Genomic DNA, 22936 nt, shown 5'->3' with positions numbered 1-22936 from the left:
AGCCGCCGGTGCATCGTTCACCGAGTGAGTGTGGGCCTTCAGTGGCTAAAAATAATTCTTATGCCTTATTTTTTTCATTTGAATGCTAGGATGCATGGAAAAGATGAAGTTTTCCAATTTTATGACCATATATGGTCATCACCCAACACCCTGCCCACTCCAGCCATTCAACCATTGATTCACTGTATATCAAATATAGTAAAAAAAAAATGTAATATTACGTAACCCGCACTAACGTTAGAGTCAGTTGCGGTACCTAATAAAACCAACCTTTTTACAAAAAAAATTGCACGTTGTTTTAAGTTATATGAATTAGTGTTCCTTTGTGTTCTTCCCAGTTAGTGTTTCTTCTAAAAATGTGACATTGCTGATAGATATTGCAATCCCAGGATCCCGACAGGTTTTTAATCCTGATCCCGATTCCGAATTTTGCCAATTCCGGGATCCTGCAGAAATCAGTTTCACCCTAAATGGGAATATAGCCGCTGCATGAGTGACATTTAAACTGTGTATAATACTGCGTGACATTAAGCAGAGTACCTACATATTAAGTTGGCATCCAACCTCAGCCGTCCACAATCGGCCGTGTTGGTAGCCCGGGGATCACCCATAGTGGTTACTGGTTAAGCTGTTTGAATGCGTACGAAAAGGGTTCTCGAACGCCGAACGAATGCGGCATCAGTGCTGCAGCATCTTCATCAGGGCCATCTGCCCCTACCCCGCAGTGTCTGCCCTGACAAGATTTCGTCGACCCCTGCCACGTTTTGCAGACTGGTAACTACTTATGTATGTAAAATGCTCTTTGGCTCCAGAGACTGGAGACACCCCTGTTTTCGGCTCGCTGTTCTGCAGGTGCTAGCCTGCCGGCCGACCAGCCAGCAACCCTGGAAGCGGACGGGCCCGGGCCGGCCCGCGGCTCGGTCGACAGCCCGCGCCCGGACGCTGCCCCAGGCAGCAAGCGACGCTCGCGGCCCGGCTCTCTGACCGGCGACCAGAAGCGCTGCAAACTCTCCACCAGCCGGCGACGGCATGCAACCAGTCCGGAGATGAACTCAACGTCGAAGAAGAGAAAGAAGAGGAGTTATAGACATAGAAGATACTTGGAGGTCCCTCGGTCCCCGGCACCGGGCCATGCTCAGTCGCATGCAGCTCATGTCCAGTCACCTTCACAGCCGTTGCCTGAGTCAGAGAAAGACTCCCGGCCGCGCCCGTTCACGTCCGAACCATGGACAGCGTTCCCGCAGGATAAGCACCGCTCGGAGGCTGGGCCGAGACCAGCACCTCACCACCGGGGATCGGCAGCCGCGGGCGGCAGTCGGTGCGGCCGCGGCCCGCTCCCTCCCTCCGCGTCCGCCAGTCGTCCGGCGACCGCAGTCGGTGGGCGACCTGTCGGCGCCCTCACCGGAGGGAACTGTCAGCCTGCCTCGGGCCCAGCGGCCGTCGGCGCCGGTACCTGTCAGAAGAACACTCAGCCGGCCCGGGCCCCAGCGGCCGCCAGCGCTGGCACTGCGAGGAACTCCTTTCAGAGAAACTCTCAGCCTGCCCCAGCCTCTGCTGAAGGAAGGAACTCGTTTCAGAGAAATTCTCAGCCTGCCCCGGCCTCCGCTGTAGCAAGGAACTCGTTTCAGAGAAACTCTCAGCCTGTCCCGGCCCGACCGGCGGCCAGCACCGGAGGAAACTCCTGTCAGAGGAGCACTAAGCCTGTCGCGGCCCGAGCGGCCGCCGGCGCCGGCTCCACGGCCGTCCGACGGGACAGTTCGGGGTCTGACGAGTTCACCTGGGAGGACGAGCCGCTGCCGCCTGTGGAGCGGCCCGAGCCGCGGCGGGGCAGGCAGTCGCCGCCGGCGGCAGGAGGTGGCTTCGTCGCCGCCACTCCGCCGGCGGACGGAACAGAGACGGCGGCGAGCGGCGACCGGCGCCTGCCTGAGGACGACGACCGGTCCGCGGCCGATGGGACGCCAGAGGAGGAGATGGAGGGGGAAGAGGGCGTGGTCAGTGCCGGCCAGGACCGCGCCGAGCCTGTGAGCAACAACCAGGACCGTGGCGAGTCGGCCAGCTCGGTGGAGACCATCACTGTGACGGTACAGGTGAGTTAGCACCAGTCGACTTACGACTGAGCCAAGTTGGTATGGTATCGGTCACATCCTACTGTCAGCTCAGTATGGTATAATTTTAGAACAGGTGGTCCTGACGGGGATGGTTGACTGTCAGAGGCAGTGGTGACGTAAGACGTTATAGGCCCGAGGAGAGCGGTGAAAGTACGGGCTTTGCCCTACTTTATGGACGCGTAAAACGCCCGAGCTCGAACCATGAATTATACGTTGTGCTCACCATTTCCTGGTCGGTCAGTAGAGCTTAGGACCAGTGGTACCTAAAGGGTAAGACCACAATGACCTCTGCACTATTCTCCGCTCATTTTGAGTGGCGGTCTTAGGCTACCCGCTCATACAACTAAACTTAAAAATAGCAGCTGCAATGATACAATTATTCTCTTGGTTCTAGTCTACGTTCAAATCTAATTATGGCCCCGTTGTCGAAAACAGTCGACCTCTGGACACAGACCCATTAGTGAACAGTGAACACGTTACAATGTTCGTCACTTGCTCGTTGATCAGTGATCACTGACCGCGTCCCGCTCCCCCAGTATCCGCAGCACTCGCCGGCGGCGGAGGCGGAGGCCGTTTCGGCCCCTGCGCCCGAGTCTGTGGACGAAAACGACAACTGGCTACCGGCGGCGGACGGCGGCCCGACGGTGGCCACAGACGGCGAGACCTGGTTCCGGCAGGTGGTGTCTGACACACTGCGAGAGCGGCTGGACCGCGACAGTGCCCACACGCCGCACAGGCCTGACCAGGTGAGAGGGATAGGGGGAGGGGGCGGTCAGACGGGCAGGGACCGTCGGGCGTCGGGGGCTGTCCGGTGGAGCTGCAGCCCGGGGGGGAGGGAGGGCACGGGCCGATCGGGTTGGGTGGGTCTAGTCCAGCGCAATGGCGCTACCTGTGAGACCATGTATTGGTGCCTGGCAGCTGTGGCCTTTGTGACATTCCTAACTCATGTTTATGTTCTTTTCAGGATTACTCGCAGTCGTCGGCCCTGCCCGACCCCCGTATCCTCTTTCCTCCGTCCGGTGACGACGTGGAGAGCGTCCAGTCCGACCCCGGCCACTGGAGCCGCCCCGCCGCCAATCCTCGGACCGCCTTCCAGCCGCACCCCGGCGACCCTGAGGTGACTGGGGTGTTTTACCAGAGCCAGGAGGATTTAGTCATGAAGGTGAGGGAAGGGAGTACGGGCGGATCCGGGGGGGGGGGGGCTGGGCCTTAGGGTATTTGCCACTTAAGCAGCGCACGAAATTGACGGCTTTTTTAAAGCCATCCATCCATAAAGCCATCCAAAGCCATAAAACATTCCATCGACTCCGCGGCAGTCTTGCAGTGACTTTCATACTCAGTCTGCTCGCAAGGGGTATTTTACCGCTGAAAAGAGCACTAGATCTCTAACAATTTGTGTCATTCAGAGCCGTTGCATTATGTCCCCTGCATCTGGTTGCGTTTGACCCTGTTCCTCGGTGCCCCGGCGTTGACCCGGCCCCGTATGCCGTCAGGTGGCGGTCAGCGGCTCGGAGCCGGCGGTCAGCGGCTCGGAGCCGGCGGTCAGCGGCTCGGAGCCGGCGGCGCCGCCTCCGGTGTGTGTCGGCGCCATCCCGCTGCCGCCCGGCTCGCCGCTGACCGGCGTGCCGGGCCGGCCGGTGGCCGTGCTCGGCGGCTCCGCGCGGCTGCCGGGCGGCGCGCCCGCGCGCACCTACCAGCCGGACGGGTTCGCGGTGCGCCAGTGGCGGCCCGAGGCGCCCCCCGCGAGCGGCGCCGGCGACTGGCCGAGTCTGCAGGAGGTGGCCGGCCGCAGCCGGGCGGCGACGGCCGCGCCCGCGCCCGGCTCCGCCGCCGAGCTCACCATCCGAGAGGCGGTCCGCTTCAGCAACGACGGCGACTGGTGGACGGCCCCGCCCCCGCCGCCGCCGCCGCCGCCGCCGGGCGGGCCGGCGCCCAGTGTGCCCGGCTGGCCCGCTCCGCCCCGGGAGACCACCCTGGAGGAGCTGGTGCGCCCCCGGCCGGCGCCCAACGACTGGTGGGAACCGGACGGTGGAGCAGCTGCCGAACTGTCACTGAGGGACCTGGAGCGAGACAAGACATCCACGGCGCCGGTAAGTGTTGGGGTATTTGGGCGGCCGGAGGGTACCTGGGCTTCAGGAGCCACTCAGTCGAGCTAGTGTAGCTGAATTGGTGCCGTTTGAACTCGTAGATGGTACACAGTGCACATTTGGACATGGTGCCGCCAATCCAAGTGGAAAATATTGTGACTCTATCTGTGAAACGGTTCTTTCACGATGTCACTTTTCACGATTTCACGAACGTAAGTGTTGGGGTATTTGGGCGGCCGGAGGGTACCTGGGCTATGCCCGACATTCCGCTGGCTTAGAAGTTTTCCCATATATTCTTGTTACCGCTGCGATTTATCCCGAACCTCAGGTGCTGCCCTCTTATCACGTGACCTCCGTCGCGCTGGTGACTACGTGTATTGTATTGTATTGTATTGACAAAGGCAGACAACTCCACATGGGCGTGGCTATTCTGTGTCTCTAGTCACAGAGAGTTAAAAAGAAAACATACATCAGGGTAAAATGGGAATAAAATTTACCGTCAGAAATCACACACCCACGCACACACCAGGCACTCAATGCACACGTCATACGCAATCAGATCACCGACAATAACAGTCTCTCGGAACCCCATCAGAAGTGCGCCTTTACTGCTTTCTTAAAACTGTCCGGGTCGAGATCTAAAAGGGCAGCGGGCAGCTGGTTTAAAAGCGCGGTCGCTTGGTGTGAAAAGGCCCGCTGCCCAGCCGCAGTGCGCGAAACCGGTGGCCGTAGGCGACGGTCATTCCGGGTGGAGCGGTCACCACTGGCCCGCGACCCCGCGTTCGTGGCGAACAGTGAGGCGAGGACGGTCGGTTCACCGCGCACAATCACACCGCGCGCGACAGTCACCGCTGCGACCCGGTACATGTCACTGGCCGATTTGAGGCGCAGGTCATCCCGCGCGCGAGATACGTGGTCGTACTTTTTGAGGCCGGTAATAACTCTTGTAGCGAAGTTAATAATTTTGAGAAGTCTGGCACAGTTATCGGCAGAACAGTTTCCGTAAACAGATATGCAGTATCTCACGCGCGAGATGACCAACCCCTCAACAATAGTTTTCAGTACGTGCTGCGGGAGGAAATGCCTCAGGTGGCGGAGACCGATCAGGAGGCCGGTACAGTGGCGAACCACGTCACTGACGTGTGCGTCCCAACTCAAATGACGGTCAAACAGCACGCCAAGGTTTTTGACTGTCCGGCTCTCCCGAACAGTCCCACCACCGACCCGTACGCTGACAGGGGGGAGGTTACGGGTGTTCTGACGGGTGCCGAGGAGAAGGATTTCAGTTTTGGACGCGTTGAGTTTTAAGCCATGGGCATGGAACCAAGCAGACAAGGTGGAAAGGGTAGATTCCATGCGTTGGATGAGGTCAGGAAGATTGGCTTTGACATCGGACAACAGGATTTGGGTGTCGTCAGCGTACTGAGTCACATGGGCGTCCGGTGCGTGCAGGCTGAGGTCGTTGGAGAAGATGGTGAATAGGAGAGGACCAAGGACGGATCCCTGGAACACTCCCGTGGTGATAGGAAGGGGATTTGAGACCACTCTGGCGCCGGAAGGAGAGCAGATGGAGACTGACTGGGAATGACCATGGAGATACGAAGAAAACCAGGATGTGTCAATGTTATATTGCTGAAGTTTGCTAAGGAGCAGAGAGTGTGGAATAGAGTCAAAACATTTGCTCAGATCCAAGAGGCATAGGAGGGAAAGGTGGCTACGGTCCATGTTGGAGAAAATACTGTTAGTAACAGAGAGCAGAGCGGTCTCGGTTGAATGGTGGGGACGGAAACCGTGTTGGGATGAGGATAGGAGATGATTGTCGGACATATAGGCATACAGCTGTCGCTGCACCACACGTTCGACAATCTTGGCTATGACGGGAACTATGGATATAGGACGGTAATTGGAGGGCAAGGAAGGGTCGCCGGACTTGAAAATAGGATGCACCAGGGAGTGTTTCCATGAATCAGGGATTTCACATCTGGTAAGGCACGAGTTAATGATGTGGAGAAGGACAGGGCCGATGGCGTCAAAACATAGGATTAGGATACGGATACAAATTCCGTCAGGCCCACAAACACCGGAACGCTTCATGGAGAACATTACCTCCCGCAGGCCGGCCAGCGTGGTGCCGCGCACGCGGAAGCCGCAGGCGCCCACACGCGGCAGGCGACACGGGACAGCGGGCGGGGGCCCCAGGCTGGCCAGCTCATCAGCAATCCGAGCACCGACACCAACAAAGTACGCATTAACCTCGTCGGGAGTAGCGGCAGGAAGACTAGGGGCACTGCTACGCTTTCCGGCGATTATAGGGCGGATGACACGGTACAGTGAGCTGCTGCCATGCTCACGGAGCCTAGCTTCAATGTCCGCTCTACAATCTTGCCGGATCGCCGACCTGACCCTCCTATCAAGTTCGCGAAAGGTCGGCGATCTCCCCTCGCGGCGCAGTACACCCCTCCGCTGGGACATAAGATCGAGAGTCGCCGCGGTGACAGCCGGCGCTTCGGGGTTCCGGATGGTAGCGATTTTAGTCGGGGCATGTCTATCTAAAACGGATAGCAAACGATCAGTAAAGAAGGACCACATAAAAGAAACCGGATAGCTGCTAAAAACGCACGACCAGTCCACACTGTACAAATCGCTAAGCAATGCATCTCGCTGGATACGTTTGAGCGGCCTAAAACGCAGACGGGATGGTTTTTTAACACGTTTCGGTAAAGATAAAAGCAAGCGAATGACATAATGAGGGCTAAAAGAGCATTTTGACACGGCTAGACGACGGATGATGTGTTCAGAGTTGCAAATAACTACATCTAAAAGTGAACCGGTGTAAAAGGTGGGCTGCATCACATGTTGATATAAATCAAAAGACTGTAACATTTCACGGAGTCGGTCCCGGCCAGGGTTTGTACCTGTGTCTAACAGGTTGCAGTTTAGGTCACCCATGATAAGAATCGGCCCGGAGTGTTGGAGCACTACACGCTGGTACTGCAGCTCCAGCTCGCCGATGTCCGCCTGGAGTGCCGCGGCCGTTCTCCGCGGCGGCCGGTAGACGGCGGCGAGCGTGAAGGGCGGGCCGGCCGACGTGCGACGGCACCCTGTGACTGTGTGCGACCGTGTGACCTGTGCATGTGATCCTGTGACCTGACTGTGACCGCTGTTGACCTGTGACCTTTGAGTGCGAGCACTGTACCCTGACTGTGGCTGCTTTGACTGACTTCCCGTGTGCGGTCGCTGCAGACCGGTGTGCCGGGCACCAGTGGCGGTCCCATCTCGCCAAGCTGTGCGCCGCACCACGGCCACTGGTCGCTGGCCGAGGGCCGCGGCGGAACCGTCACCCCGCCGGCGCCGGCCGGCCGCGGCGCGTGGCGCCCGCTCTCCCCCACTTCGCCGCCCGCGCCGGGCAGTGTGTGGCGCCCGCTGTCCCCCACGCTGCCTCCCGTGCCGGGCGCGCCGGACGGCACCTTCACGCCGCGGGTGCTGTCGTGCCGCGAGCCTCTGCGGCCCGGCGGCGGCCTGTGGCGCTCCGAGCCGCGGCCGGGCGGCGGCTTCCGGCCGCGCTACGTACCGCCCGAGGAGCGGCTGACGGCCGGCGGCGCCCGGCGCTCACTGGGCGTGCCGCCCACCACCGCAGCCGTGGACAAGTGCGGTCCGGAGGCCATAGCGGTGAGGAACCAACGGAGATGCGTTGTGTTTTACATTTTGAGACACGTTAATTTTTTAGGCTTTGCCTTTCCTTTAAAAATTCTTGCTTGAGCAGATGTCTTTATCATCTAGTCTGAGTATGATGTCGAGACCAAACGCGACAGTGCAGCTGTGTTGTCACCTGAACTACACATGCCTCTAACGTCACTGTCGGTGACCGGCGCTGTGACCCTCCGTCTCCCCCCAGGCGTTCCGGCGCAGGATGGGCTGCCGGGCCGGCATCACCACCGCCTACGATCCGGAAGCGCTAGTCGGCCTGCGGCTGCCAGTCGGCTTCATCGACTCGCACTGCCACCTGGACTTTCTGTTCCGTCGCGACCAGGCGTTCGGCTCGGGCCTGCGCTCCAACACACTGACCGAGTTCCGGCGCCGTGTAGCGTCCGCCACCTTCCCGGCCAGCTTCGCCGGCTGCGTGGCTGTCTTCTGCGACCCCAACTACTGGCACCGGGTGAGAGCGGGTGGGGCGGGGCGGCGGCAGGTCCAGGGTGGAGCACGGTGACCAGGGCGGGACGTGGTACTTCTCGTAGTTGCCGACAGCGGGAAAGATCATGGTTTGGTCGGGGGTTCTTTTATATGAGTAAGTCATGTTTACTTGGATGGAACATTGTTCTGTAATAAGTCCGTAACCGCTCTGCTGGATGTCCCTGTTCCCGCATCCTGCCGACCCCTCTTCCCCCTGTGACCTCTCCCAATATACTGTAACCTCGCTGTGACCTCCCCCTGTGATCTCCCGCTGTCTGTCCCCCCACTGCCAGCGCGCCGAGTGGAGCCGCATGCTGGAGGAGCCGGGGGTGTGGGCCGCGTTCGGCTGCCACCCGCACAGCGTCCGAGACTTCACCATGGTCTCCGAACAGATGCTCGAGCACATACTGCGCTCAAACAAGAACGTGGTGGCGCTGGGCGAGATCGGACTCGACTACTCCACAAAGTGAGTCGGGTTTGTGGAGGGACTTGGACTAACGTCTCTACAAGGTGAGTGGGGTGTTATGGAGGGACTGGACTCCGACTAACTGCTCCACGAAGTGAGTGGGTTTTGTGGCGGGACTGGAGTGGTGAGTTTCCGCTGCGTGGAAGCTGTTTGAGGTGGTGAGGGTATGATGTGGTGATTGGTGAATGTGATACTGCTTCGCATGTCCCGGTGCTGCTGGTCTTCCGCGCTGAGTGGCTTAGGTTCCCTGTTTGTCGCGTTTCGCTCAGCTCAACAGTGCTAACCGGAACATCATTTGGGACAGCCATTTCCGTCCCTACGTTGCATGTTTTGTGCTGCTTCGCCTTCTCGCTCAATATCAGCTCCCCTTGGCGCCGAATCCGCCCTGTGACCCAGCACCTGTCCTGACCCCGTGACCTTCCCTGTGACCCGGCATCTGCCCTGATTCAGCACCTGTCCTGACCCCGTGACCTTCCCTGTGACCCGGCACCTGCCCTGTCACCCGGCACCCCGTCCCGGTGACCCGGCACCTGCCCTGATCCGTCACCCCGTCCCGGTGACCCGGCACCCCGTCCCGGTGACCCGGCTTCCCCCCGTGTCGCCGCCTGCCGTCCCGCTGCCGTCCCGGTGACCCCGCGCCCCGCCTGGTGACGCTGCCCGCTGTGCCGCCGCGCCCCGCAGTAACAGCACCAGCCACGACATGCAGAAGACGGTGTTCCGGCGCCAGCTGGCGATCGGCGTGGCGCTGGGCCTGCCGCTGGTGCTGCACGTCAGGGACGCCGAACAGGACGCGCTAGACATTGCGCTCGAGGTCGGTGACCGGGGCCGGCAGTGTCGCGGCCGGGGTGGTGATGGTGGTGTTGTCCGGGCAGTGGTGCTGGTGTTGGGGTCGGGGGCGGTGTCTGTTGGGTTTGTGTGTGCTGGATGGGGCTGGTGTTGACGTTGGTGTTGGTCTTTAAGATCGGTGTTCCGGACTGGTAGGTCGGTTTAAGGCGGGACAAAAAAGTTCAGGGCGGGAGACAGAATATTATGTGTTGCATAACTAAAGGAAACTTTTCGATACTTAACAGTTGTTGCGGAAATTGCTGATGAGTGATGTCATCATATTGTTGATTCCCCAGATGGTGCCCCGTGACCACCTGATCCACCGGCACTGTATCACCGGCAACTGGGTGATGGTGCGCCGCTGGATGGACGCCTTTCCCAACTGCTACGTGGGCCTGACGCCGCTCATCACCAACCCGCACGCGCAACAAGCCCGCTTCCTGGTGGGCGAGGTGCCGCTCAACCGGCTGCTCCTCGAGACAGACGCGCCCTACTTCGTGCCCAGCTGCTACCGGCGCGACGCATCGGTGAGCCTCGGCGGCGGTCGGGAAGGGGGTGAGGACGGTATGATGGTCTTTGTACTGTATGTGTGAGGCTGGAAACATATGTGACGTGACGTTCGGTTAGTAAGCATTCAGTGCTTCTAATCACAATGCTATTCAAATAGTCGATAATTTTGATTAAATGTAGAGTTTATACAGCTGGTGTCTGGGTATACGATTGTTCAGCATTTTACCTTAAAATTTTATGAAAGATAGTTTTGGGCTGATCAGACAATACATCATGGTTTGCACACCGATTATCCTATCCTTGAATCCGATATCGTATCCAATATTGTTGTATACCATATTAATGTCCGTCATTAATACCTCCCCGATGTCTCGCAGGTCCCCAGTGACCGGCCTCTGTCCGTCCGTTCCCTGTCGGTGCCCGCTGAGTACACCAGCTCTGTCCGTCCGTTCCCTGTCGGTGCCCGCTGAGTACACCAGCTCTGTCCGTCCGTTCCCTGTCGGTGCCCGCTGAGTACACCAGCTCTGTCCGTCCGTTCCCTGTCGGTGCCCGCTGAGTACACCAGCTCTGTCCGTCCGTTCCCTGTCGGTGCCCGCTGAGTACACCAGCTCTACCCGTCCGTTCCCTGTCGGTGCCCGCTGAGTACACCAGCTCTGTCCGTCCGTTCCCTGTCGGTGCCCGCTGAGTACACCAGCTCTGTCCGCCCGTTCCCTGTCGGTGCCCGCTGAGTACACCAGCTCTGTCCGTCTGTTTCCCTGTCTGTCGGTCCCCAGTGACGCCTCCACCCCCTCCCGGCAGGAGATGCGGTTCTCTCACCCGGGTCTCGCGCTGCACGTGGCCGCTCAGGTGTCCCAGATGCGGCGCATCCCGCTGGAGGAGGTGGTGCGGGTGACGGCCGCCAACACACGCGCCATGTACCGGCTGCCGCCACAGGAGCGGGAGGCGTTCACCGGCTTCAGCGCCCAGTGAGCCACCCTAACGGCACTCATCGGCACTGACGGCACTCCCGGACACTCACTAACTCACGGTACACCAGGGCACTGGCGGTACTCCCGGGTACTCCTGGCTTCTCTCTGAGAGCTCGATACTCCGTGCAGCGTAAATGCTGAGGCCGTCGCTGTCCCGCCGAGGCCCGACTACAGGTCTCGCTGAGGAACCCTGCTCGGCTTGGGGCTGGGAGAGTCTGCCCGCGGTCCGACCAGCGTCGAGCGGGGGTATTATGCGGGCCAACCGGACTGAAGCTAGTCCATAACAAGTGCCAATTGGATGTAAAACTCTGCCGGTTGTTTGTTAGATGGGAGTATTTTGCTAATATGGGAAACCCAGGCGCACGTCATTGTAGGCTATTAGATAGTGATATTAGGACCCTGGGTCAAATATGGCCATTGTACGCCATTAGCGGGTAATAGAATCTAGCAATTCAACAGCCATGGACTACCTTTGTCGATTAATGAGAGAGCTGCTAGGCCGGTGGTTATCTCTGGTATGACTGAAATGAATTCCCTGGTTCGCTGGAGCCGGTGGTGGGAGCGGCGGTGTCCCACCCCGCCCGGTTGGCGGACCGGCCTCACTGAGACGTTCCGTGGCTGTGCCCAGACCTGTGAATTCCTGCGCTGGCTGTGAGCCGTGCCCGAGCTTCCTGAGCTCACCTGTTCAATGACGAGCTTACGGCGAGCTTTCAGCAGTGACTGCGGTGTGGCTGTTTGAAGAAGTACAAGAGCCGGGCGTTCGGTCGGCGGTGGACACCGGAATCCGGCGATAGCTGCCGTTCTCGGGTACAATGTCGAATCTCGCTAGATCTCTCTGCTAGGCAGTCGTCGATCCTAAACTCAAACAATGTTTTCTGATGTGTTGTCTTTCGTAAAACGTCACTTTTCCACTTGTTCTAATCCTCGACTGAAAGGCGCGCTCATAGAAACCAGTTGTGACTGTTGATGCTCTCTAAAAAGCTCACAGGTCGCTCGTCTTAACATGTTCTAAATGTGTGTGTCCGCGGGTGCGGCGACTGCGGTGTTGTGCTGTATCTCCCGTGTGTCCGGTACGGCAGCCGCCGACTGGTGGGTGTGTCGCTCGGCCAGGGGTGGGCGTAGGAGCGGCGCCCGCTCCCGGCCAGCCGGCCCCTCCCTATCGATTCGGCCCCCGCACGCGTGTGTTTGCGGGTGCGTGTCGCCGGGTGATGGGTGTGGGGTGCGGGTGAAACGCTGGCGTGGCGGTGCCGCAATTCATCCACGTGTCTTACCGCGACTGTGCCTTGTGGTCGTGTCATCCCCCCTCCCCGCCCCGCCAGACGCACCTGTCGCCGGAGTCGCTATGTTCCGCTGTGGTGTACCGGTCCCCTCCCCTCTGCCTCCGGGCGCGCCGGCCACCGACCATGCCCCCGGGGTTCCGAAGCCCGGACCATCCAACTGCAAGTGAATCTCTCTCAGGGATGCATGTACAGTATTACAAAGCCCAGAGGTGTTTCAGATGCTGCGTTTGAATACATTCGTTCGTTAATAAGTGGCGTTTGTGAGTCTAAATCCTGGGTCTTCCCTGGCGGCTGGCGGGAGACAAGACCTCTGTTGGGGCAATTTGGGACGGATCCCAGCGACCGTTACCAGCACGGGTCCTCCGTAACCTGCGGTTCACTACAGTTGCAATGCCTAATGCCTGGTGACCGCCCAGCTCAAAAAGCGATGCACGGGGACGATAGAAGACATTCACTGACTCAGCAGCGGGGGCCCTTCCGTTCGTTTGGGAGGGGGGGGGGGCTCGTGTCGGATGGGGAAGTGGATGCATCATGCGAGAGAGGCATGACCGGATAGTTTGCCGATGGTTGCGAATGTTTGATGTGCATTTTGGGCACTGTCAGTCGGCAAATGTTGGGCTCGGGTCCAGTTGGGTGGATTGGGGCATCAGCTTTCTGAGGAAGTCACTATCTATCCACTAGGCATTTGAATGCCCTCGATGTGAAGGATGAAAGGGGTGACAAGCTCTGAAGCACCTTTATGGACGCCCCCTGACCTATAGCCAATTTGACCTCCCGGACACATCACCGCTCCTTACCGGAGAATATCCAAAACCTTCTGGTACACGGCCGTGATTGTGATTGGCTAGTGTACTTCTCGTGGTTCATTGCTATTGGTTCACCTTTGTGCCGTCAACCAATCAGAAGCTTCCAACTCCCCCAGCTGAGCCCTAGCGACGCTTTTGTCCTCGTCGTTTGTGACGCTCGCGCTGGAGCCGGTCCCTCAATTTCCTGTCGCCGGTGGTGGAAGTTCTACGCTAGTCCTAGGTTTTTCAGATTTACGGTCTGAAATAAACCGAAGACAAGATGCATAAACTAACGGTTATGATTTTTGCTCTTTGCATCGTATCATGTAAGTATCAGGTATCTGCCTATCGGGGTTTCAGTTTGCTTGAAACGCTTGAAATGGTCATTTTTTGATCAATTTTCATTTTTGCTGGTTTTTAAGACAGTTATTGCATGTATCATGCAGGCATTTTGTATTATATTTTGTTAATTGTCTGCATTTACTTAATGTTGTATGGCGTAATGCTTGTTTTTAAATGTGAAGTTGAAGTTGACTAGATTTCTGCCACCTGTGGTGGATCAAAGACATGCGATGTCATTGATGCATGTGACGTTTTTAATAAGAGTATAAATGGGAACAATCAGATTATTATTCTTTCAACTTCAATTGACTCTTACTTGGTAGGCAGTGTCTAATTTGCGGGCGAATCTAGAGAAGTGGTTGAGGCTGCAGGGACATGTCGATATTCATATAGCGGGTGTCTCCAAGGTGATTGATACCAAGTGGCGTCTTGAGAGAATGCTGACATCATAGTGTGGACTTATAAAATATCCCAAAACAATTAAGTTACTAAAGAGATCTCAGAAATATGACATAATTCATGCTCATGTTGACATGTTAATTGGCTGTTTTTGACTGTTTCTGTTTGGAATAGTGGATGCTAGGTAAAATTCAAAATCTATGGCCTATGCCAACTAGTTATCCCTTCAATCTAACTGGGGCAATCATTTGATTCTTAGGCAAATCAAAGTGCTTTGGCTAATGCATATTGCATAAGTACCATACTTATCAGGGAGAAACATTTTCTTAGTTTACTCTATTGCACATGAAAATTCTTCAACTGGAGTCATTGTGTAGAACCATCAATTGGTGCACAGTTTATTTCAAGAGATAAAGTGAATTTTTCAGCATCTGTTGTCAGTTGTCACATCATTTTATCTGTACCTAGCTCATGCAGAAAGTAGATAAGCTATTTGAGTGAGGGAAGTGGTTGTTGTGTGAGTATCTTTGCTGACTGTTTTGTCCTTTACAGATATTTCTGTACCTAAAGTCAGTGCAGAAGATGACATTGAGCCCAATCCCAAAGTTGATGAAGACCTTGGAGCCAGCAGGGAAGGCTCACGGACAGGTGAGCCATCCAGACATTGAATCGTTTTAGAGTCTTTTGCATTTCTTAGTAAAATATTTGTTAATTGATGTGTAGAGGACATTACATTGATAATGTGGTAATCTATAATGTGACAATATAAAGGGTGAGGGATAAATGTTTCTTAGCTAGATTTAAGCTGCCTGTTACCTTCTGTTCAAGTTTATCTGTTCTTCAAGTTGCAGGGACCGCGGATTCCGGGGGGCAGGGTGTGCAATTGCACACCCTGAAAATCCTGAGGGTGTGCAAACACCTATTTTTGCACACCCACAGTTCGTTGTGGGGGCCCATGCGGCCCTGGCGCTTGAGTGTCCCAAGCCGATTCTCGAGGGCCCCAGCGCGAGCCTGATGGTCCCGCACCGGTGCCTGAAGGCGTGAACAGGCTCTAGTGTTATCTCAGGGGTTATCTCAGAACCCCACCCACGCCATTTTTAGTGCTCTTGAGGGGCCCTAGACCGATATCCAAGGACCTCTGGCCAATGCCCGGGGCGCAGGCCGATGCCCGAGGGCTCCAAGCCGTTACCCGAGGGCCTTACACAGCTATCTCAGGGTATAATGCCACTTTCCGAGGGCCCTAACTGGCTCTTGAAGGCCCCAGGCCGATTCCTGAGATACCTGAGAACCTGAACCTGTTTGTCAGTGAGTGAGTATGTGAGTTTGTCCAAGCTTTTTTGGACCTGGAGTCAAAATGGGTGGACCGATCGGGACGAAAGTGGGACCGTTTGATTCGTCTCCGGCGAGGTAAACTTTTGGTGCTGGCCTCGGTTCGCTCGGTGCTTCGTGGCACATGCTATTCCGCTTCAAAGTTTCGGTGACACGAAATTTTTTGTCAAGGCTACAGGTCAACCAGAGGTCACGGGCAAAGCCATACTGGCGGGACACATCGTTAACACCTTGAACCAGTTTCCAGTGGGGTCACCGTCTGCTAGGGGTACAGGCTGCACGTGCTGGGGGCGGAAAACCGTTTTGACGTGAGGTCCTCTGGCTCAAAGAAATTTTAAGCTATCAACCTCAAAATCGGTTCAATGGTAGTCCCAGGCAAGGCCTCCAAAATAATGCACATTTGGTTGAGCTAAACTCTGTGGTGCATGAGCTATGCACGTGCAAGCCGATTGCACCCCTTCGTACGTTGCCACGCCTGCAGGGTAAACGGCAGCTCTAACTGGTTCAAAACTTGCAGGTCATAAGAAGAATACATTTGATCACGACATTCCGGCGAGATAATATCCGAGGGGTGCAAGCTGCGCGTGCGGGGGGCGGATAACGGTTTTGACGAGGGATCCTCTGATCCCGGGAAACGTCGATCTAGCGACACAAAAGTCGGTACACTGATAGAACTAGACACACGCTACATGATGTCATGAAAATGACTGCACTGGGGTGCCTGGGGCATGAACTATGCACGTGCAGTTAATTCATATCTTACTGTAGGTAGATATCCACACCAATCTCGCGTGCTTTCAAGCATTTTTGGGATGTTTCGGTTGGTTTCAGGTTCCTGGTTCAGTCCAAGCTCAGTCTGGGTTTCGGTGGTTTTGCCCGGTGTGTGCCCTCAGCACCGTTCCTCCAATTCTGGCCCAAGGCAACGCAAGAGCGCTGCCGGCATCTAGTTCTATGTACATGAGGTATTCCAGAGGCCGTTATGGGACCTTCAAAGACCGTGTGCGGTGCGCCGGTGACCCTTAGAATTGCCGGCGTTGGGTCTCAGGAGCTGGCGTGCGGCCTTTATGGGGCCCCAAAGCCAGCGTGTGGACCGTAGAGCAATGGGGAAGCTAAGGGGGGCCGGAGGCCAGACCCCCATAGGTCATAGGGGCCAAATCGATGGGCCCAAACATCCCGCCGGCCGTGTTTTATTTTTAAACTAATTCATGTAATCCATGATAAAAAGAAGTGTGCCAACATCAACTGTGCAAAAGGTCTCTCTGAGGCCCGTAGGGGCCCTTGAAGGTCACTGTAAGCCTTTAGGGGCCTGCTTGGTAAAATCGGAGATCGATTTGGATCACGTTGCATGCATGCATGTGCATTTACTCTGCTCATGCATCTCCTGACCGTAAGATGCTCGCTCAGTCATCTTACGACCGTCAATTTTGAAGGTTTTCCCGCCCCGCTTCCTTAGAACCGGCTTATTCCGGAGCAGTGGCGGCGCTGACTTTTTGGAAGGGGCCCGGCGTGAGGTGGGGGGCCCAGTCACCACATCTTGCACACCCTACGAGAATTTGAATCCGCGGTCCCTGTCAAGTTGAAACCATTGGCATACCTCTTTAATATTAGAAACTTGTACTTGTTCAACAGATCAAACATTTTTATTGTCTTTATTATTTATAGGTATTTGTATTCCAATTGATGGTCTCGTTTGCTGACTTGTGTTTTCCCACAGATTCAGAGACTGTGGCCCGGGAGGAAGAGGCAATTAAATTAGATGGGTTGAGTGTTGCCCAGATGAAAGAACTGAAGGAGAAATCTGAGAAGCATGTGTTTCAAGCTGAGGTCAACAGAATGATGAAACTCATCATTAACTCTCTCTATAAGAATAAAGAGGTACGTGAACTGAACATCCAAGGCAATGCTACAGTTATTCTGCTTTTAAGGCAACACTGAAAGGTATACTTTTGAATATGTATCTGGTATGGTAAAATTGTATTTTACTGTTGAATTTCAGTAGCAGTTCAGAACATTTGAGGTTTAGCTGGTTGTGTTCGGAGCCCCCCGTGAACCTGGCTGATCCCGCCGGCAGATTTTCCTGCGCGAGCTGATCTCGAACGCGTCAGACGCGCTGGACAAGATCCGCCTGCTGTCGCTGACCGACCGCAGCGCGCTGGACTCGACCCCCGAGATGACCATCAGGATCAAGGTGAGGGGCCGACGGGCGGGGTCCGGCGGCCCGGGTCCGGCCAGTCCGGACTCCGGCGGGCGGGTGGCGACGGTCAGGGCCCGATTCGAGATGGCGCACTAGGAAGCTAGTAAGACTAGGCGGCCAAGTGACACTTGAATGTAGTGACACTAAGCGGTATTTTACACCAATCGGCTAGTGGCTCAGCGCGAACCGAAATCGCATAGTGACGCTTGAAATCAAGTGTCACTAGGGCCTTAGTGCGCCAACGCGAATCGGTCCCTGGACTCCGACGGCCCGGGTCCGGCCAGTCCGGACTCCGGCGGCGCGGGTCCGGTCGCCTGTCTGATGGGTGATAGTGGACATATATCGGTCTATATTTCTTTGTTCCGACTTCCGAGTTCGAAGTAAGATCGCCGATGACCACTGTAGTCCGGGCGCCCCCCCCCCCCCCAATCGAAGGAAGATGTTGAAGTTGTGATTACAATAAGTACAGAATGGGCCATTGGCTCCTCAGCTGGGACACTTGTCGATATTCGATGTCAACGTCGTCCTATCTGCTGTCATCGGCTTGTCAGTCAACGGCAACAAGCTTACATAGTTGTGTTAATTTCGTTTCAGGCCGACAAGGAGAACAAAATGCTGCACATTACCGACACGGGTATCGGTATGACCAAGGAGGACCTGATCAAGAACCTGGGCACGATCGCCAAGTCTGGCACCTCTGACTTCCTGGCCAAGATGGCCGAGACGGGTGACGTGCAGCAGCTGACCGACATGATCGGACAGTTCGGCGTCGGCTTCTACTCCTCCTTCCTCGGTTAGTCGACTGCTCATGTGGATCGCTCGCTAAATCGCTTGCTAGATTTTTCGGTTATTGGACGCGGAATTGGCCTCGCGCCTATGCGCCCTAATCAGACAGCATTCTCATTAAATATGCTTGCTTACTCCTCAAAATGGTCTATAGCTGAGCTAGCCTACATCGTAATGAAATTGTGGTAAGTTTTATTACCGTATACCCAGCTGCCTTTGAACTATGAACTAAAAGAAAAAACTCTGCGAAATCGTCAACTACAATATAGATATTTTGCGTTCCAGTTTCCGACAACGTGATCGTCACGTCCAAGAACAACGCCGACAAGCAGTACATCTGGGAGTCTGACTCGTCCAGCTTCAGCATCGTGGAGGACCCGCGCGAGGACACGCTGCCGCGCGGCACCACCGTCAGGTACGGTATGCCACCTGGCGCCACTCGGCAGTCCGGATGTTGCCCGTGCTATTTCATTCATTTCAGTGGTGTCAGTGCTTGCTTTTGCAATAATTACTGATTCCTGTCAGGCTGATATCCATTGTTGACATTCTGGATGTTTTTCATAGCTATCGATTTATTATTCCAATTCTTTTCGAATATCGAATATAACCAGCTTGCGTCAGTGCATGTTGTACGTTTACCGTGTAGTGTTTTGATGGGCCTTCTGCTGTGTTATTAATTAAATGCTTGTTCCACAGCCTGGTGCTGAAGGATGAGGCGCAGGACTTCCTGGAGCTGGACACGCTCAAGAAGATCATCAAGAAGTACTCTCAGTTCATCAACTTCGACCTTTACCTGTGGGAGAGCAAGGTGGGACGATCAACGATGGCAAATATAGCTTCATAGAAAGCTCGGATCCCGGCATCTCTAGCTCAACCACATGTGGCTCTACCTATTGACATTTTCATACATTTTGTAGTGTGTACTTGTGTTTGTAATTTTCACTCAATAGGATCTAAATGCTCTTACTTGTGCTGTGGAAATGATTCTCGTCTGTACGTATGATGAGCTGGGGACGCCGCGAGTCTCGTTCTGTCAGTGAGCTGACGACGATGACGTGTCTCTCCAGACCGAGGAGGTAGAGGAGCCGCTCGAGGAGGACGAGGAGAAGCCCGAAAAGTCCTCAGAGGACGGCGAGGTCGAGGTCGAGGAGGACAAGGACGACAAGCCCAAGACCAAGAAGGTCTCCAAGACCACCTGGGACTGGGTGAAGCAGAACGACGCCAAGCCCATCTGGACCAAGAAGCCGGCCGACGTGGAGGAGGCAGAGTACGAGGAGTTCTACAAGGCGCTCACCAAGGACTCCAAGGGCCCGCTGGCCAAGACGCACTTCATCGCCGAGGGAGAGGTGACCTTCAAGTCGCTGCTGTACGTGCCGCGCGTGGCGCCCTCGGACATGCTCCGCAACTACGGCACCAAAACCGAGAACATCCGGCTGTACGTGCGCCGCGTCTTCATCACGGACGACTTCAAGGACATGATTCCCAGCTACCTGAGCTTCGTGCGCGGCATCGTCGACTCTGACGACCTGCCCCTGAACGTCAGCAGGGAGGACCTGCAGCAGCACAAGCTGCTCAAGGTCATCAAAAAGAAGCTGGTCCGCAAGGTGAGCACAGCGGGGTATTTGTGAACTTAACCGTCTAAAGGACGAAGTAATTTCGGTATTGTGCAAATTTCTTGTGCAGTACAGTTAACACCCGTGTGGTATAACGTAACTGTCGAAATCATAAGGTTCCTTCCTTGTTCGGAAATTCCATATGATATCTGAATAAGAGTTCATTGCTTTTCGCCATGACCCGCAGCTCACTAACGGTGTTTCCGCGCCGTTGGCAGGTGATTGACATGCTGAAGAAGCTGAGCGACGAGGACTACGAGCAGTTCTGGAAGGAGTACAGCACCAGCATCAAGCTGGGCGTGTTCGAGGACGCCTCCAACCGCAGCCGGCTGGCCAAGCTGCTACGCTTCTACTCGTCTAATGACGAGGAGGAGCAGACCTCGCTGGCCGACTACGTGAAGCGCATGAAGGACGGACAGGAGCACATCTACTTCGTGGCCGGCGCCAACCGCAAGGAGGTGGGCTTACCACGCTGTGCCAGAGCGTAGAAATGAAATTATTGTCAGCTGCTGGAATTTATAGAACTTGTTTGTAGCAAATATCAACGCAACGGTGTTAGTTAATGGCGTTAGTGACTACCTTCTGAATAACTAGGTGCAATCGATGGCTGCAGTGACCTGGTAAAACATGGCTATATTCTGCTGCTATTATTTTCGTGACGTGCACTGGGAAGCCGAATGTTCTGCTGGTTCTCCGGATTTTTCGCTGTACCCCATTCCGCCCTGCCTCTGACGCTCGCCCCGACCCATCGGCAGTGCGAGACGTTCCCGTTCGCCGAGCGTCTGCTGAAGAAGGGCTACGAGGTGCTGTACCTGACTGAGCCGATCGACGAGTACGCCATCTCGTCGCTGCCCGAGTTCGAGGGCAAGAAGTTCCAGAACACGGCCAAGGAGGGCCTGACGCTGAAGGAGGACAAGGACACGATGGAGGAGCTGCAGAAGACCTACGAGCCGCTCACCAAGTGGCTCGGAGAGGACGTGCTCAGTGACGAGGTGAGCATGCCGTACGGAGCCGGCCGGCGGCGTCTCCGCTTGATCTGCCGCCGTTGCCCAGAAAGAATGTATGTTCAGTTGGCACGGCGACAGAACCAGACTACAGTATTCAGCGCCAACGTTGAGTTTCATCGGAATTGCTGTATTAATGTCGGAGCAAAATCTTATGAAATCAAATGTTGTATGGTGCTAACTTGTGGAGCTGACAATAGTCACTAAGCTTGAAAGTATTGCTGGCAGCATTCACTCCGCTTAGCTGCAGCAGCTGTGCCCATTCCTGTCGGCCACTGCAGCCCGCGCCTTGCTCTGACCAGCGTCCCCCGTCCGTTCCAGGTGGGCAAGGTGGCGGTCAGCAACCGCCTGACGTCGACGCCGTGCGCCCTGGTGGCCTCCCAGTTCGGCTGGACGGGCAACATGGAGCGCATCGTCACCTCTCAGACACACACCAAGGCCGACGATCCGAGCCGCGCCTACTACCAGAACCAGCGCAAGACGCTCGAGATCAACCCGCGCCACCCGCTCATCAAGGAGATGCTCCGACTGGTGGAGGAGGGCAGCGCCGACGAGACGACCCGAGACATGGCGCGCATGCTCTACCGCACGTCCGTGCTCCGCTCCGGCTTCCAGCTCAAGGACACGGTCGACTTTGCCGCCAGCATCGAGACCATGATGCGCAAGACGCTCGGCGTGCCGCTCGATGAACAGGTGAGTGATCGAGAGGCGTAATTGAAACGATGAGGTGAAGGCCATGATAGTGAAGCGGTGGGAGGCCACGATAGTAAGCCGGGCGGAGGGGCCGGAAGGTGGGAACGGTGGGAGACTATGGTGGTGGCCGGGGAAAGGATTCGTGCGAAATTGAAGATTCTTAATCGCCGTTTGGCCAACAGTCGACCTGATTGTTAGTTGATTTTTTTCGTTCTATCATCGGCTCACTTCGGCAGCGTCCAGTCGACACGCCGGTCGTATTCTGGTATCCTCAGTTGCCTAGGATCCTTGGTGACATGGCTGACGCAGTGGCCAACATACTCTTCCTCTCCCTCCCCCAGCCGGAGGAGGAGCCGGCCGCCCTGTGGCACCCCTAGTGACCCTCTGTCTGACGTACCCTTTCTCCCTCCCCCAGCCGGAGGAGGAGCCGGCCGCCCTGTGGTACCTAACCCTTAGTGACTCTGTCTGACGGTACCCTCCCTTTCCCTGTAGTACCTAGTTATACCTACCCCTAGTGACCCTCTGTCTGACGGTACCCGCCCTCTCCCTCCCCCAGCCCGAGGAAGAGCCGGCCGCGGCCGCCGCCGAGGAGCCCGAGGAGGTGTCTGCCGACGACGACGCGGCCTCCGACCCATCCAAGGAGGAGCACGACGAGCTCTAGAGCCGCTCCGACGCCGATACACTCGGCGAACAGACTCAACCAATGTGATATAGTGCGCGCGGGGCGCACAGGCCGCGACCGTGTGGTGTGGCAGGGCAGAGCGACCCGCCGACTGACAGACAATCTGAACGGAGCACCGGACAGCACGGCACAATGACAGACGGCTACCAGTGTGAACTCTCCGTACGGACCAGTGCAAATGGGGCTCCGGCCGGCGGACGGGCGGAAATTGGGCGGCGGTGTGCCCCGTCAGTCACCTCAGTCTGGGGCGGGGCAGGGCGACCAGGGGTCTTCCGGGGCGGTCTCTGCTAGACGTGCTGAATGTGTGAATGTGGGCGGGCAGTTCGCTTCGGGCCACCAATGATGTTCTATCCTCGATAAAATTGGCCTAGGAGGTGATGTTGAGCATTATTCATACCCGGTTTGTTTAGTTGTTTATTCCTGTTATCATCGGTTCGACTCCCCGCCCGGGCTTAGACGCTCGACAGTCACACTTGTCTTGGAGGCTTTATCTGTTACAACATTGTTGGCATGTTAGTATGTTTGAATATGTTCAGCGTATGACCGTGGCATTGACAAATTGCACATTTTCATTGTTTGCATTCCGTGACGTTTCGTTTCATTTTTGGGAACAATACAGTGTTGCGCAATGACAACTGTTCCTCCTCTCAATAGATTAGTGAAGAGCGAGCCCAACAAGTCCCAAGAAAGAACAA

At 56.0% G+C, this 22936-nt stretch overlaps 2 protein-coding genes across 4 annotated transcripts; both read left to right on the top strand.

The window, feature by feature from the left end:
- Positions 1-12665, top strand: LOC122364165 (trithorax group protein osa-like). 3 transcript variants are annotated; one of them, XM_043334309.1, is made up of 10 exons: positions 408-2087; positions 2645-2854; positions 3073-3270; positions 3602-4198; positions 7439-7864; positions 8091-8351; positions 8758-8831; positions 9513-9642; positions 9953-10183; positions 10965-12665. In XM_043334309.1, exons 1-10 carry the CDS (start codon positions 1047-1049, stop codon positions 11133-11135), a joined length of 3339 nt encoding a protein of 1112 aa, XP_043190244.1. In that variant the 5' UTR covers positions 408-1046; the 3' UTR covers positions 11136-12665. The 3 variants fall into 3 exon arrangements, with proteins under 3 accessions (XP_043190245.1, XP_043190244.1, XP_043190243.1); XM_043334308.1 differs by having other exon boundaries at positions 418-2087; positions 8659-8831; XM_043334310.1 differs by lacking the exons at positions 9513-9642; positions 10965-12665 and having other exon boundaries at positions 1-2087; positions 8659-8831; positions 9953-10105.
- A 703-nt stretch (positions 12666-13368) lies between these two features.
- Positions 13369-22876, top strand: LOC122364157 (endoplasmin homolog). Its single transcript, XM_043334288.1, has 12 exons — positions 13369-13525; positions 14493-14588; positions 16984-17144; positions 17341-17457; positions 18058-18256; positions 18535-18664; positions 18946-19057; positions 19317-19853; positions 20081-20320; positions 20618-20854; positions 21188-21559; positions 22116-22876. Exons 1-12 carry the CDS (start codon positions 13480-13482, stop codon positions 22218-22220), a joined length of 2352 nt encoding a protein of 783 aa, XP_043190223.1. The 5' UTR covers positions 13369-13479; the 3' UTR covers positions 22221-22876.
- The last annotated feature ends 60 nt before the right edge of the window (positions 22877-22936 follow it).

The sequence above is a fragment of the Amphibalanus amphitrite genome, unplaced genomic scaffold (assembly GCF_019059575.1).
Source record: "Amphibalanus amphitrite isolate SeventyFive unplaced genomic scaffold, NRLGWU_Aamphi_draft 000659F_arrow, whole genome shotgun sequence".
In the NCBI taxonomy this organism is placed as follows: domain Eukaryota; kingdom Metazoa; phylum Arthropoda; class Thecostraca; order Balanomorpha; family Balanidae; genus Amphibalanus; species Amphibalanus amphitrite.
This window is presented reverse-complemented; position numbering and strand designations above follow the sequence as displayed.